Source organism: Aspergillus eucalypticola (assembly GCF_003184535.1).
Source record: "Aspergillus eucalypticola CBS 122712 chromosome Unknown BO83scaffold_26, whole genome shotgun sequence".
Lineage (NCBI taxonomy): Eukaryota > Fungi > Ascomycota > Eurotiomycetes > Eurotiales > Aspergillaceae > Aspergillus > Aspergillus eucalypticola.
In genome coordinates, this window is record NW_020290300.1 from 291,811 (window position 1) to 307,132 (window position 15,322).

The 15,322-nt window shown below is 50.4% G+C and overlaps 3 protein-coding genes across 3 annotated transcripts; 1 reads left to right on the plus strand and 2 right to left on the minus strand.

Annotated features, from left to right (window-relative positions):
- Positions 1 to 88: 88 nt before the first annotated feature.
- On the minus strand, positions 89 to 2,431 carry BO83DRAFT_117711 (putative dihydroxyacetone kinase (DakA)). The gene is made up of 3 exons (XM_025525987.1): positions 1,729 to 2,431; positions 1,045 to 1,670; positions 89 to 977 (listed from the first exon to the last, which is right to left on the minus strand). Exons 1-3 carry the CDS (start codon positions 2,304 to 2,306, stop codon positions 349 to 351), a joined length of 1,833 nt encoding a protein of 610 aa, XP_025384726.1. The 5' UTR covers positions 2,307 to 2,431; the 3' UTR covers positions 89 to 348.
- A 1-nt stretch (position 2,432) lies between these two features.
- Positions 2,433 to 3,041, plus strand: BO83DRAFT_117716 (uncharacterized protein). Its single transcript, XM_025525988.1, has one exon. It carries the CDS (start codon positions 2,679 to 2,681, stop codon positions 2,994 to 2,996), a length of 318 nt encoding a protein of 105 aa, XP_025384727.1. The 5' UTR covers positions 2,433 to 2,678; the 3' UTR covers positions 2,997 to 3,041.
- A 2,894-nt stretch (positions 3,042 to 5,935) lies between these two features.
- Positions 5,936 to 15,224, minus strand: BO83DRAFT_410773 (cullin-4B). Its single transcript, XM_025534249.1, has 9 exons — positions 14,985 to 15,224; positions 10,567 to 14,910; positions 10,349 to 10,504; positions 10,023 to 10,294; positions 8,574 to 9,311; positions 7,437 to 8,517; positions 6,956 to 7,378; positions 6,524 to 6,884; positions 5,936 to 6,461 (listed from the first exon to the last, which is right to left on the minus strand). Exons 1-9 carry the CDS (start codon positions 15,166 to 15,168, stop codon positions 6,401 to 6,403), a joined length of 7,620 nt encoding a protein of 2,539 aa, XP_025384728.1. The 5' UTR covers positions 15,169 to 15,224; the 3' UTR covers positions 5,936 to 6,400.
- Positions 15,225 to 15,322: the final 98 nt, after the last annotated feature.

Here is a 15,322-nt window from a genome sequence, read left to right on the forward strand (position 1 = left end):
TATCAGGCAGACCATTGCATGATACCACTACCTTCTTACTTGATCTGATATTGCCATATTCATATGATAGGACTCCGTACGAAATAAGTGAATCCAACCATGATCTTGTCCATTCAACACTGAAAACTAAACAGTAAATACAAAGAAGTAGACATGCAAAAAACCGCGCCCAATTTATCATCATATTCATCATCATGAAATTATATTAAGATAAGGAAAAGTCCAAGAAATATCCCATAATATCCTCATCAACGGATGCAAATTATATATTTACCATGGTCCCGAAGAAAAGGAAAGAATGCAAGTGACACTTTTCTCTCTCTCTCTCTCTCTCTCCCCCCGGCTCCCTTACAACGCCTCGGATAGACCGTTGAGGAACACGCTGAGTCCGTAAGCACCGGGGTCGGGGATCTTGCCCACCCATTCCTCTTCGCCGCCGACGTAGACGGATCGTCCTAGACTGGCCTTCATGTTCTTGGTGGAGTCGGTGCCTTCCTGTGCTGCTTTGGCGGCAACGTGCACGTCCTTGGCCTTTTGGAGCTGCGTGCAGAAGGGAACAAGGGCGTCCAGGAGGGTACGGTCACCGGGCTGGGCGGGGGTGTAACGGGAGAGTGCGGTGAGGGAGTAGGAGAGTGCAGCAGCCCAGACATCCACCGTGGCGGGGGTGGTGGTGCCTCGGTCTTGCTCGCGGAGACCGTGAGCCAGGGCGTTCAGGAAGATGGCGTAGATGGCTCCGGAGGTTCCGTCCATGACGTTCTCGACGATGCTGACGATGCGGTTCACCGCGTTCACGACGTCGTCGGTGAGCGGGGACGAGGGGTCCTCGATGAGCTTAAGGACAGCCTCGGCACCACGCTTCAAGCCCACGCCGCAGTCTCCGTCTCCGACGATGGTGTCGAAGCGGGTGACTTCGGGCTCAGCAGCAATGACACGCTTGAGTGCACTACCCAGAACCTTCTTGAGGGAATCAACATCCACTATGATTTATGTTAGCTAAATCCAGAGAGGACAGGCCGCGATAATCGACCGGATAGGGGTACTGACGCTTGACGTTGCTGGGCTGATCCTCGGGCAACTGGGTCCTTTTCAGCTCCACAGGAGCATCAGAGCGGTGCTCCCAGGTCTCAGGACGGATGGGAGCAGACCAGCCAACCGCCTCAGCGGGGGCATCAAGGAGTTCAAGGAAGGACTTGCCCTCGCCCAGCCCAGTGTCCACGAGCTTCATCAGGGAGATGCTGAAGCCCAGGCCGTTCAGACTGGTGAGGAAGGTTCCCTGGATCACCCGAATGGGCCGGACGTTGTAGTCTCTGTTCAGCTGGCGGTACACCTCATCGGTGATGCCCGAAAGTTCGAGAGCGCTCACACCACCCAAGTTGTTGATCAGCAGCACAAACTCATCATCGGGCTTGCGAGTGATCCAGGCGCGGTCAGGATCGTTGTGGTCCAAGAGCTGAAGGAGCATGGTAGCGACCAGTTCGGTCAGCTCGAACTTCTCCCGGTGAGATCCCGGCTCATTGTGGATGCCCATTCCGACCTCGACCTCACCATCGGGAATGGTATCCGTTGGCGGGGCTCTGCCAGGGACGTGGACGTGCTCCAGGGAAGAGCCAACTGAGACGAGGTTCTTGTTTGCCAACTGAGCGGTGCGGTAAACATCCTCAAGAGATCCACTAATGCAGTCGGTCGTCTTAGTTTACGCTTCTCACACTTTGAAAGAATCCAACTTACCCAGCTTCGGCCAGCGCGCTGACGATCTTCAAGACGAGGATACCACCACTAATACCGCGACGGCCGACCTTGCCGCCCTTCTTCTTGCCGACACCAACATCGTCGTTGATGGCGAAGAATTCGGTCTTGATACCGGCGGCGCGGGCCTTCTCCGTAGCCATACCGAAGTTGAGGACATCACCGGTGTAGTTCATGGGGATGATGAGGACACCCTTCTCGTTGTCGACGCAGTCCATGACAGCCTTGCGAATTTGCTCTGCGGAGGGAGATGCGAAAATGGTACCGGCGGCCGAGGCATCTAGGAAGCCCTTGCCAACATAGCCGGCAAAGGCGGGCTCATGGCCGGAGCCTCCGCCAGAGACAATCGCGACCTTGGACTTCGTCGTATCCGGACGACGGAAAATGATTTTGTTTTCAGCGTCATAGGCAAGAGAAGGGTTTGTGAGAGTCAGGGAGTTCAGGGCGGTCTGGACCAGATGGGTAGGGTCCGAGAAGAAGTGCTTGGCTGATGGCCGCGTTAGCGTATGTATCGGACAGTGTCTGATCCAGTGAAATTTGTGGAGAAGATCTGACTTCATGCCGGCTGTGGAAACCGGATCTGGGATTGCATGGTCTGACGCAGAGGGGCATAAATTCTGGGGCAAAGGAATAATAGGAAAAACAGGTAAAAGAGAGGCTCTTTGGAAAAGAGGTGTGTGTGTGGAACATACTTTGCATGATGGAGGGAGATCTAAAGGGTTGATCGCAACAAAAAACTGGGGAATTGGTGGTGTATGACGTTTGGCGGGCGCGTAGGAACACGATCCGGCTCAAAAGTGGGGTTCAAGGAAGTACGGGTACAAGCGCAATAAATTCAACCCTTGAAATCGTGGCTCGTCGACTTTCCAGAAAGGCGACTGCTTTGACTCTTTATATACGCTTTCTCGCTAGAGCTTCGGTTTTTTTTTTGGATGACCTTGGCTTGTCAGTTTCCCTTCTCACACGCTTCGGGAACATTCGCAGCAAGCGTACCAAAGCAGATAATGGCAATTTCTGGGGATGGCGCGTTGGCTCGGGATAGAGTCCGGATAAGGCGGGGAAAAAGTGGAGAAATCGGATTCGCCTGTTTGAGCGGCAGCTGTCAGTCCACTGATTTTCGTGCATCGAGAAAACTGGAGAATGGCATGGAAGAAGGGATTATCATTTGCCAGTCGCACTCACGGTCACTTGTCAGGTGGGGGATCAGTCGATTGGCGGATATCCTCAAGTGTTTGGGGATGACCTTGTAGATCTCGGATAAAGGGTTGGTAAGCGGATTGAAGAGGATAGAAGAGGAAAGTCTGATTGGAATGGAGGATGGAGAGCAAGCCGGGAAGGGTCAATTGCTTGAGGGAGAAGAAGAAGGTTCTATGAGGAGAATAGAGAAAGCGATGAAGAGAGCCCAGAATCCGAGTGCGAGAGCTGGAGATAAATAGGACGAAGGACCGGACACGGAGTATCGTGGACGTGTTGGGGGAAGTAGTACTTCAGGATGTCGTAAGTCGAGTCGGTGACTAGTAGAGCAACTTGATTGATCCATTTTCCAACCGATTCTCCAAAATTAAAAAAAAAGAACCAATATTATTATTATTATTATTTTTTTTTTTTTTGCTGCTCACATGAACAATCTCTGATTTTCGCATGACCGACCCATCGACCATGCGGTTCTGGATAAGGGGATCCAGAGTCGTTAGTTTCCAAGCTCGAGCTTGTAATCGACTCCACGCTCCCAGCCAGTTACGGCCTAGCGCTGTACCCCATGGGTCTGGAACCCGCCAAAATTACCCGCCGTGACTGGTGTCACTTTCCGGATGCTTCGGCTTACTATCTGTGGGAATTCCGCTTCGCCTGCCTATTCTCGTGGATAATTATCCCTTGACGGCCTGAATCTTTATCGGTACGGCTTCGGCCTGCTAAACCACTATCTACCTGACCAGGGTTGAGTTGGCTGCCTCTTCGTTCCAATGGTTCTGAGATGACTGAGCCCGTGGGATGAACAGCGCTGTTCGCGGATGAGAATACGATAATCTAATTGTCCTGTATCAATTTGCAGAAAATTTGCCAACAGAAACCTACATACATACGTTACTACATACATACATACATAGGTACATACAGTAGGTACTAGTACCAGATGCATTGAGTCGAGAATGAGATCGTCAAATCTACTACTTAGTCATACTAACAGATAGAGTCGACTCCGTGCGCACGCAGGGCAGTAGTATTGGGGGAAGGGGGCGCAATGAAGGCGATGTCACGGGTGCGTAACCCTTCCTTTTCCGGATACATTGATTGCCGCTGAGACGCGCAAGGATGTTCGAGAACCTGCAGCTTACTGGAGACACAACAATATTCTACACAAGCAACCCCACTAATACAAAGTACCGTGTGCACAATAGACTGATTATTCTAAAACTGGCGCTACTGAGTGGCGGAGGAATACTAATAATGGCAATTCTTGATTTGTAGGCATTGACTACCTGGTATGCTTAAGTACGCCACAAACATGGCAACAAAAGCATGCCTTGCTTGACGGCGAAGGGGGGGTATGGGTATGCTTGTTTCCGAGAAGATAAGTGATATCGGATTGGATGACTGGTAGACTCTAGTGGTACCACTTGCTGTAGACATCAGGTAGATAGTATTGACCTTGACCCCACTCAACTCAACCAGGTACCCTGGGCATGAATATTATCCGCCTGTAAAGTTTGAGAGTTATTACATGAGTCCAGCCCCATCTCATTCATAAGCTTGATAAGACTGTTGTTGCATATCAAAGCCCATGGGAATATAATTCCTGACCACCGCATACATGCATACATATGATCTATACTTGCTTTCTGCTGCCGTGCCCGCAGCTTAGGCATCCGTCGCGGCATGTTTTGTTGCTGGCAACCGCTGCAGAAAGTCAGGCATCCACAATGTAGTTGTCGTCGTCGTAGTAGTAGTAGTACATTACGTGCTTTGTAGTACGTAGTCACTTTCAATTTTCGGGCAAAAGATAAACCAAGTGGTCAGGTATGTATGGAGTACGAGCGACATTTCTCAACAAATGATGTGCAAGGCAAATAATATTGGAAAGTTGACCATCCTCACCCGAGCCGCATGAGGGTTGCGCAACGGGATCGTCAGAGAACCAAATCCCAACAGATGAGTAAGTGGAAAAAAACGATCATGGGACCTTCAGAAAATGAACACAAAAAAAGAAACATGAAGGAAGGGGTTGGAGATTGTGCAAGCCACCACTTCTCCGCTGTCAGATCTTTAGTATGAAACAGCAATCCTTACTCCATCGGAAGGAAACCGGGATGTTGATACGTGGAAGAAATAGAAAAAGAAAAAAAAAAAACAAAGGGAAGGGTTTCTCCGATTATCTACGGGAAAGACTAAGGATGACTATAGTTCATTTTGCAAAGTCGCCGGGTAATGGATGGGGCGATGATGGATCGGCCGCGTCCCTGAAGGAGAGGAAAAGCTCAGACATCCACGTGAGCGGATGGAAAGTTCCCAGGATCTTCCCCCCTAACTTTACTATGGGGGGAGTTGCTATGGAGTACTCCATAGATAGTAAGCCGGATGGATCCCCCCGAAAGCTCTAGACCGTTTCGTCCCCTTCCCGATTCGGTTCGAGCAGTCATCGATGGGCTGCACCTTCCACGGGCTGACACTTCCATTCCATTGCCTTTTTCGGCCTTTCCTCACATTGCTGGCGCTGCTTTTCTCTGCCGAGAGCCCGACTGCCTGGCTCTCGGGCGAGAGAACGACCGAGCAAGCTCATCCATGCACTCATGACTGACTGACTGACGGATTGACTCTTGAGCTCAAGCTGTAATGAGCATTTAGTCTGAATGAACGCAGCAATTCCGATTCATACCACATACTCACCCCTACGTGGGGTGAAGCTCCAAATGTACCTTGCTGTATCAATTATCCACTACACATTCTAGTCGTTCTAATCCTGCAGCGGGTTAACTAGTAGTCTAGTTTGCTGTTAGTTGCTATCTAGCTACGAATTAGGTAGGGACAAGGAAGGTACACGTGAGGCACGTTAGATCCGTCCGCTTCTCAACAGTTCCCCCCCCCCAAATTCGGTCAGGAGGAATGGGGGTCAATCGTAAAAGGCAACTATACCGAGGGTTCCTATACAAGGCACGCAAGTAGAGTTGCAGATTCGCGACACACGACTTCACTATGTGCTACTTGACTCTTTCTTCCCGACGGATCCCCATGGAAGCTCTCTCCTTGGGTCCCCAACTAGGCTTGTGGGACCGGCGATGCTCCGCAACCATGCCAGGGATCAATCTGCTGCTAGTCTAGTCTAGTCTACTTCGTACTAGATTCTACTTGGTAGAGGTGATACCCCATTCTCTTCTCTCCCGACATTCCGGTCACCCCACCTACTACTACTGCTGTGTCGACCGTCGCTGCTAGCAGAAAGCGCCCGAAAAGGCCACGACTACTCCCTGTATCTACACGGCTAGCTAGCTGCGACTGTGCCTAGGAGGGAAGGTCTTTAAGCAGAATGGACACATGACTTTATTAGTGCATTCTTTATTTCGTTCTGACGGTCTCTGAGCTGTCAATCAACACTGTACGATGTACCACATCGTCGAACCCCAATGCTTTGCACCCGACATAGCACCACTGCAAACTTCTAGGCCACATATTGGTACCGGTTTCCTTCCTCGCGCTCCATGTAGTCTTTCTCAATCAATCTGCACATGATTGCGTCAGCTATGATATACCTTATGCTGGTGTTAGGATCGGAAGAACTCACTTCTCAATATTCTTCTTGATATCCGCTGGCTCTAACACTCCGCGACTTCGGGTTGCCTTGATAACCTCAGCCACGAGTTCTGCGTGCGTGATCGTCTTGCGACTCTTCATGATTCGCACAATCGCCGCTTGTGTCTCATAATGACGATCGGCAGCCACTCGCTCGTGCGTGGTCTTGTTCTCTTCCTTCGTCTCTTTCAGCTGAATTTGGTTGATCTTAATCCGCATCTTCGGGTCGGTGAATGCCGCGTTGTACGAAAACTCGTCTGTTGTATTCACATCCCGGCCCTTCGGCTTCTTGCTTAGAACACGGTATTTCGCACATGCGAGCGATTGCAGCGTTCGTTTCAATTCTTGATCAGCTATGCATCGATAGATGTCAGTAGAGGCCCAACTTGCGTAGGTTTGGGGGTAGAGAGGCAGTGCAACTTACATAACATGGTCGCCTCCTGTATCTGTGAATACCCGAGACTTCCACCCTCCGGAATATCGTTGAAGAGCAACAGAACGATCGCCTGGAAGGAGCTGACCACCAGTTCTTTGTCTCCCTTGGGAAATTTTGCGCGTAGCTGACAATGTGCCAATTGGTGCTTCCAGTTGAGCTTGCGCCCGTTGTATTTGGTATTGTAGAACTTCTCGAAATCATCGACAGCAGTCGCAATTTCTGGCGGTATCCGCACCTGAACATCGGGATATGTTGGCCATGCTGATGCAGAAAGCACGCTGACGTTCAAATCCACCGGTAGACGGTCCCGTCGTTCGCGCTGTATTGAGCTGTATGCTGACATTTCATCGCGTGCAACATCCATATCTTTGAACATCGACTCCAGATTATGCGTGAAGCTTGATCCACATTCTAAAATTCCAATATCAGTAACAAGTTGAGGATGATAGTGGACAAGAACTGTACAAACCTGTCTTGAGTCTTGCCAGCATACTCTTTTCCGCATCGTCGCTGGCGCTCCTGCCCATCAGCAACCGACGAGCGAGATCATTCTTGTAGAAGGCCTCGAAAACTGCTTTGCCATGGACAAAACGGAACAGGTCCAAGACCTGATCCAGTTGCCTGTCGATTTCGGCATCTTCATCGGCAAGTGGCATGTCCTCTGCCTTGCGTGCAGGTGCGAGCTTCCATCCGCCCTTGAGGAGCCGGTCCACGTACTTGGCAATCATCTCTCCAGTCTTGGGGTTGTCAGTACCTCCAGTAGCTTCCGACTTTCTTCCTTTGTTGATGAACGTCTCAAAGGCTTCACGGAGTGTATGGCCCAACTCCTCATTCCGGTGGAAAGAATGAACCCAGATATCGTCAAGTTGCTGCTTGAACTCTAATAGATGAGCCACCATGTCTGCTTCTTTATCCTCGTCGAAGACGATCCCAGAGCCCTCCTCAATGATATAACCACTGAAAGCGGTCTTCAACTTCGCACCGAGATCCTTCCGTTGCAGGAGTGAGTAAAGCCTTTCTAAGGCAACCTTGTTCCCTGCACGCAGTAGGCCTAGTATATCAGGCTGGTTGAGCAGAACATCTTCTTGCTCTGTTACCAAGGCTCGATCCAGGAGCTCTGATAACATCTGCTTGGTGCTCCTATTCAGCGAAAACAGCTCACATCGAGTCACTTCGCGCTCAATTAAACGGTGGCTGTTCTCCGCAAAAGTAGCCAAATACCCTGTTGCTTCTCGCTGGGCCCATGAAGAGAAGTATTTCTTGGATTCCGATATCAATAGCGGTTCAAAGCCAGTCGTATAGATGTCAAGGCCGTGGAAAAGTTCAATTGTATTTCGAAGTAATAACGAGTCTGCCACCACGCTTTGTTCTTCGCCACGGTCCGCCTCAACAAGGTCACAAGCGCCCTGTAGAATCTTCGGCTGTAATACTGCATCGGAAAATATGTGCTGCCGGAATTGAATTAAGCCCATCTCACGTATCATGGGGAATTCTTTGGAATGGAGGAGGAATGACTGGTCGAGGTAGTAGAATATCCAGCGCACGGTAACCTACTATAGAGTCAGTATCTCCTCAGAACCCCACTGTATCCGGAGGATATCCATACCAGCTTTGACTGCCACTGCGACCATGCTTCAACAACCGCCCGCAATGTATCGACGTTGCTCCCATCGGCAGCCTTTGCTACCAATTTATCGCGTAATTTTCCAGACACATGTTCTCGACACCGATCTTGGAGCCGTTTGGCTAGAACTGCAGCCCGACCTTGGCGACATACATTTTCGGCACCCTTGTAAAGCTCCTCAAGCGATATCTCGGGCTTTCCACCACCAAAGATCGCTGACAGTGCTGCGTCAAGTTGACCCCATATCTTCTCGAAGTATGATTCCTGGTTCAACCGTGATCCCGTGCGGAGATTCTTCACAACCAACCGCTTTGCTCCAGTGTGGGGAGTGAAGTTGTTTTGGCGCGATGTTGCGTTGAAGGTGCGAGGTTTGGTGGTAGTATTAGGAAGATCGGCCCCGCTCGCACTCTGTCCCATCGGCGCGCCAGGCCTGGACTCTGCATTTGCGAAATTGTACATCCTGTCGGAAGCGCTGCGATCTCGCGGATAAGCCGAAGGGACAGAGTTCGATGAGGGTGGCGATAGTCGTTGACGCTTGCTCGTCGGGGACGTCTGTTGGTGATGACCTCTGGCGGGGGTCGTATGGTTCCGAGAGATGAATTCCGAAATGTTTGCTTGCTGCTGCTGGGGTTGTTGCAATGCCTCCTCTGGATCAGAGAGCTTCCTCTTACCGATAGACTTGCGCTTACCGCTCCTCTGCTCGGTGGTGCCTCTCGAGTTCTGCTGCATCTACCCGGCTTCGTCCGAGGAGAGGAGGTGAGGTTGAGAGAGAAGCGCTCAGCGTTGGAAGGATCCAAATAGTATGTAGATCCTATTGGACATGGTAAGCTCGTCAACCGTGGAGGGGATATTGGTGACAGCAAGACAGTGACGGGAATAGGGCAGGTGCGTCGTCAAGGTTGGGTTTGAGCTGGAGCTTGGAAGGGCACGACAAGGTGAGTTGAGCTGGTGGTTGCCCGCGGGCGCCCAAGAAGCCGGAGATAAGATAATACGTCCGCCTTTCCGAGTTGTCGCATGATTGGATGGGCGTTCCCTTTGGGTTTCTTTCCTCTAGTACTAACTGAGTAATAGTACCTTACTGAGTACATGCACGGCGTGCTAGTATTACAGATGAGGTCATGTCAATGCGCTTGTTACAAATATGCGATCATTAAAAGCGCTCCAAAATCACATATGCTGCTTCGCCGCAAAGGGTTTTGTGGGCTGAATAGCGCAGATCATCTAAGTCTTTTGACTAAACACACTTCAATATACATCGTTCCCACCAGTTTACTCCATGCCTTGTGCCCCCCCCCTATATCCCCTTCTAGCTGAAAACAAATCTCACGTAAAGAACTTCATTCCCGTCTGCTCTTTCACTTCCTGTTCTTCGAACTGCAGAGCTTAAGTTAGCATGCGTGATGTAATAAATAAAAGGCTGACGAAGCATACCTCCAGAAAATCCGTGGCCGTGATAAGTGCCAGGTATGACTTGGTGAGTTTCCGCAGTGCATCATGGTGATCTGCGGCACCTGCACCTCCAAGCTTAGCAAATCTTTTGAAAATGCCAACCATGCTTTGTCTGTTCTCGGCAAGGAAGATTCGAGTCTGCTCCAGCATCTGCTCGTTGTGCAGCCCTCGGGAGAAAACAGCGGCGACAACAACTCGGAGAACCGAGTCAAGCAGGTCATAGTATTTCCGAAGAGCATCTGGGTTATCGATATCTATTTCTGTTAGGACTATCTTCCTAACGTTGGCTTGGGAGTGATTTCACTAACCGATACCGAGATCTGGGTCGGCTGCAAATAGCTGCGAGTCCCGTACTGCCTGGAACAGGCCAGTTTTCAGGACATACGTCGCACCATTCTTGGTCTGGCAAAGCTCCTGGAGGAGAGACAAGAGCGACTGGTAGTAGGACAATAGCAAAGGTGTATCTGTATAAAGCGGTCAGACATGCGGTTTTCCCCGTGTATTTAATTTTTTCGCGATTGCTTACCACTGGCCTGGGCGTTTCTCAACTCGATAGGTAGCGACCTGATGGAGTCCAAGAAGAGGCTCAGGTAGTTGGATTGGGATATAGAATCGGCCAACAGTCCATCCGCTTGCCTATCCAGAGCAGCCAATAAATTCAAAAGCAAAAGGGCAGATACTCGGCATGTCTCCTGGCCAGCATACGCATCATCGCAGACGGCCTCAATCAGGGCATGGCCTGCAGCTTTGATCACTTGCTGGCTCTGGAGCCTCATACTTTGATGCACGGGCTCTTTTGATATAATGCCGGCGACATAGTGTGCGCAGGTGTTGTAAAAGGTCTCCCTGATGCTCACATTTCCGTTTGCTAAGGTCACACCTCTGACGCAGACTTGGAATAATTGATGGAGCTTTTCATCAAGAACGTCGCCACTCCTGCGGGGAATGCCAGAACCGGGCTTCGGAGATTCCAGCCTACTAACCAAGGTCTCAGCCAGTCGTGCCAGCTCTAAGCCTTCCGGTAGGTCTTCTTCAATAGCAATTTCCAGCTTGGGGAGGATCAACTGGAGCGAATGCAGGATGAAGGTAGCTCTCCTTCCGCCTTCAATTTCAGAGCAAGTGAGCATCGTGGTGATGAGCTGGGTCCAAGACCGCAGAGCCATATAACGATTGAACGCGATCTGGCTTGCTTGATTTGTGGACCGTACGAATAATATCAAACTTTCGGACTCGGCCTGGAATAGCTCTTCGTCCTGAGGTCGTAGATGCCCACTCAATGACAATTCTTCCTTTCTAACCTGGACGAGTTCCACTATCTCGTCCAAGTTGTAAACAATCGGAGAACTGTCCGTTTCCGGTCTCGCACAGAGGTCGAATTCAAGACCATCAAGGTAATTTAGAGCCGGTGGTTGCAATTGATGTTGAGTGTCCAGGTCTGCGAAATCGAACATATCGAAGATGGAAGGATTCACAATGGTCTCACCAGTCTCCGAAACAGAGTTTCCAAATAGAGTCGATATTATTTCAGCCTGAAGAGTCGGAGACCCGAGCTTTGTAGCCGAGCGAATTTCTGTAGCAGCGTAGTCGAACAAATAGCTTCTGTAAAGAAGGAATTCTGCAAGACCAGCCGTTGACTCAGAGAGCCAGAACTCAGGCGTGCCAATCAGGAATCCATCCCAGGGTGTGTTTGGCCCTATGATCGGCTGACTCGCAAACATACTAAGAAGGAAGCGGCTGCCACGCATCTCGGCGAGTGTGAAGTAGGAAGAAAGTTTAGAAGACCAAAGGTGTTTCAATACTCCAAAGGCCATGCGCTTGACATGCACCAGCCATGGGAGAATATTGCCATCCAGCTCGTCAGGGTAGTTCTGCAAGAATCCGATGACAGCATGGAGCAGAGACATTTTATCAGCAAACAGGCTGTCGGGAGCAATATCAAGTATGTTACCGATGCTGTTGAATCCAAGGAGCAGGTGAGCTATCGTAGGTCGGTCATTAATCGTGCCGAGACAGCTGTTGAGAAGTGCCAGGAGGCTTTCCCTGATAATATATCCCGGCGACTGTGGGCCAGATTCTATCTCTCTTGACTCGGGTTGCATCTGAGACACAAGAGGACGCGACACACTGTTGAGATCTACCTCAGCACTAAGAACTTCGACGATCTTGTTCGGTGAACGCCACATAGACAACTCCGGAGACGTGATCTTGTTCAGCTTTCTCGAGCTGGATAGCTTCTCCAGCAACGCCATTGACGTGACGGTGAGTTGCTGGTGCCCCGTGCTGCAGTAAAGACACAACGCAGGGATTATGGATAGGTTGTTGAGTATGCTATCCTCAAAAGCTGACAGAGCAGAGTTCGCCACATTTGTTCTGCTTGTGCCAGTCTGGGCTTTGATTGCCGGCCTCACAATATTGAAGTATGTCGATTGAAGGTCGATCATCATGTCCATGACTTCCAAGCTCCGGACCAAGGACTGGACGAGGACGGAGTCTGATGAGGCCTTTGCAACTTCGTTAACATCTTGATGGGCAGTAGCAAAGATAGATTTGATCACGTCCTCATTGAAAAGCCACTCCGTGACTCGTGCAAAGGGATGAAGACGGATGTAGGTGACGAATGTCGATTGCTTGATAACACTATCAGTGGATATCGTAGGCTGGCTCAGAACGGAGACCAGGCTTTCGTTGAAAGATTGCAGACATGTCACGATAAAGTCCAGGCAGTTGTAAGTCAAGAAGCGAGTCTGCCGTTCGTTCAGATCCGGAATTTTCCTGGAAAGAGCCTGACCCATGACAAAGTCTATGTAAGGTTCAATGCCTGGCATCCGATAGGACGAACCCAGGCTCTCGGGAAACGGCAAGGAGAGGTGAAAATCAGCTGAATCGAGAGCAGGGGAGATGAGCGAATAAATGAGACGAACGAAGGCATTGGCTTGATCGAAACTCTCGCCAATCCTTTGGAAAGCCTGTTGCTCATGCCACACAAGCGGGTTGGAAACGACCGGGACTTTCCCTAGGTTGGAAGCACTCATAGAACCCCCGGAAATCCACTGGTCGATAGCAAGCCACATTTCGTTCCCATTGTGAGAAGTTCTATCTGTTATCAGGGCCGCAAGTGCTGCAAAGACGTTTGCTCGCAGATGCGTAGGGATGGGTCCACTGCAAAGCGTCAACAGCGTACCAACGACATTAAACGTAGGGTGATGAAGCAGCCAGTCTCGTATCGTAGCACTCTGCTTACTCAGATGCTCTAGCAGCCTCAGGTAGCATGTCAACATAACCGGACTCTCCGGCTCGCTCATATCAGCCGGGTCGAGTTTCCTTGATCGCAGGATTGCCTGCGAGGTAGACGGCTTTTCAGTAACTCTCGTCGCGTACAGTTGAAGCTCGGCGAACATCTGTGACCAGTTCATGGACGTAGATCGTTTGAATTTCGCGGACATGAATTTGTCCTCTTCAGACAAAAACCGATGGGCCGCAGTGGCATTATCCTCGCCTACGGAGATGGAGCACAGTAACTCGCAGAAAGCGCTGACCCTGGGAACAGTTTGCCGTTTAGATGCCCATTGGAGAAAGCCATAAAGGTTACCATCTGGATCAGCCCAGAATTCCTGTGCGGAGTCTGGCCGATGCTCGAACGCGAATGCCATGATCATCAAGAACGACTCAAGATGTGTTCGGGCCTCTACTGGGCCATGATGGAGGCTTGAAGTCAAGCCGTCTCGCAAAGCAGTAAGATGATCCAGTCTTTGCGAATCCTCTTCCGTCTTCAACATCCGCACCGCATCGGGCATGTTCGCTATGCATGCCTCGGCAAAAGCCTCGAAATTCTCCATTAGAAGGACCTTTAAGAAGTCCGAGCAGCTATCAGTCTCAAGTGTTGCCGACGCGCTTTCTTTCAATAATAATGTGACCAGTTCACTACGAGCCGGATCAGCCCATTCTTCATCATTCACGCCATAGCAGACGGCAAGGATGAGTTCGAGGCCTCCATCATCCAGGGCAGTCATGAACATCTTTGTGCGCTCTTCTGAATCTTTTTCCAGGTCCACACCTTGGAGAGGAGATGCAGGCCCATCAAAATCCCACCCACTGTAGACAGCGAGCCATAGTGCGATGACGGCAGAGTGGAACGTGGGGATCTTCCAAGGCTGAACGTCTTTGGAGGATGTGATCGCTGTATGCAGGCTCCTAGCATCCCTATAGGAACTAGAGCTTTCCGGAGATCCATGCTGGACAAAAGACGCAATTATGCAAGGAAGGTAGTGAATAAGGAGTCCATCGAAACGTTCGAGCTTCCGAAGGTGGTCTAGAAGTAAGCGGAGGTCCTCCGAACTGGTGTAAGGTCCTTTGAATAGGTAGCATAGCACAGCACCGAGGGATTCGTGTTGTTGCTGTAAGCTGCTGCGTTGGTATTCCAGAGCCTCCACAATGTCGTATTCCGCTGACTGACCAACAATGGACGCTTTCTGGGTTTGCTCGTTAAGGAGGACAAGCCAGTTCTCAATGTCTTCCATCGACTTCATGCATTTGCGTGTATATAGTGACGCATTTCGCAAAGGCCCATCCTTTATTTCCACCACGAAAGCCAGCATTTCCTGCATGAGAACCTGTGTCATCTCCCGCTCCACCTCGAAGGACTCCTGGAAAATAAGCCGTAGAGAGTCGAGCAAGAATTGTCGGCGCTCATGGAATCGCATGATCGCAGCGATGACGGGAGGCCGATCCAAGACATGAGCATCCTCCTGCGCCGCCATAAACAACATTGCCGCTTGCAATTCATCGAGATTCAGTGCGTCTGCCAGCATTAACGCTCCTTGTTGAAATTCCTCATTGATTGAGTACTCGAGGTCGTCGACGGTAATTTTACCTATATGTTATCACATTGCAAGGTCAGCGCATCGATTAAAACTCATGAATGACAATTTGGCTCATAAAACTCACCGGAGAGGACCGCCTGGCGACTTGTGTTGTTCTTTGGAGGTTTGTCGAGGAGCTTCTTGAAATCATCGATGTGAGCCTCCAGCTCGACTCGAAGACGCTCGATGTTCACAAATGACGAAGCTGAAAGAGCAGAGAGATCCTGGTACAGGCCACGAAGGCCTGTTGCAGCATCTCTTTCCTCCATGCTTGAAAAGTGTGCGCGCGAATTGCGAGGAGCGCCGGCAAGTCGGAAGATCTGATGTGTTTGTCCCGGCCAAAAATGGTCGGAGGACGCGATCAAACTTCCGGCGGTCTGAAGGCGGGCGGCGGAGCTTTCAGCTCACATCAACCTATCTTTA

Bases quoted from the DNA above. Each gene is read 5' to 3' on its own strand.
- BO83DRAFT_117711 (XM_025525987.1), bottom strand. From the start codon at position 2,306: ATGAAGTCAGATCTTCTCCACAAATTTCACTGGATCAGACACTGTCCG. The intron at 1,671-1,728 runs GTAAGTTGGATT...CGACTGCATTAG, and splicing joins AGCGCGCTGGCCGAAGCTGG to TGGATCTCTTGAGGATGTTT. The intron at 978-1,044 runs GTCAGTACCCCT...CATAAATCATAG, and splicing joins TCAGCCCAGCAACGTCAAGC to TGGATGTTGATTCCCTCAAG.
- BO83DRAFT_117716 (XM_025525988.1), top strand. From the start codon at position 2,679: ATGACCTTGGCTTGTCAGTTTCCCTTCTCACACGCTTCGGGAACATTC.
- BO83DRAFT_410773 (XM_025534249.1), bottom strand. From the start codon at position 15,168: ATGGAGGAAAGAGATGCTGCAACAGGCCTTCGTGGCCTGTACCAGGAT. The intron at 10,295-10,348 runs GTTAGTGAAATC...TAACAGAAATAG, and splicing joins CGACCCAGATCTCGGTATCG to ATATCGATAACCCAGATGCT. The intron at 7,379-7,436 runs GTTTGTACAGTT...TTGGAATTTTAG, and splicing joins GCTGGCAAGACTCAAGACAG to AATGTGGATCAAGCTTCACG.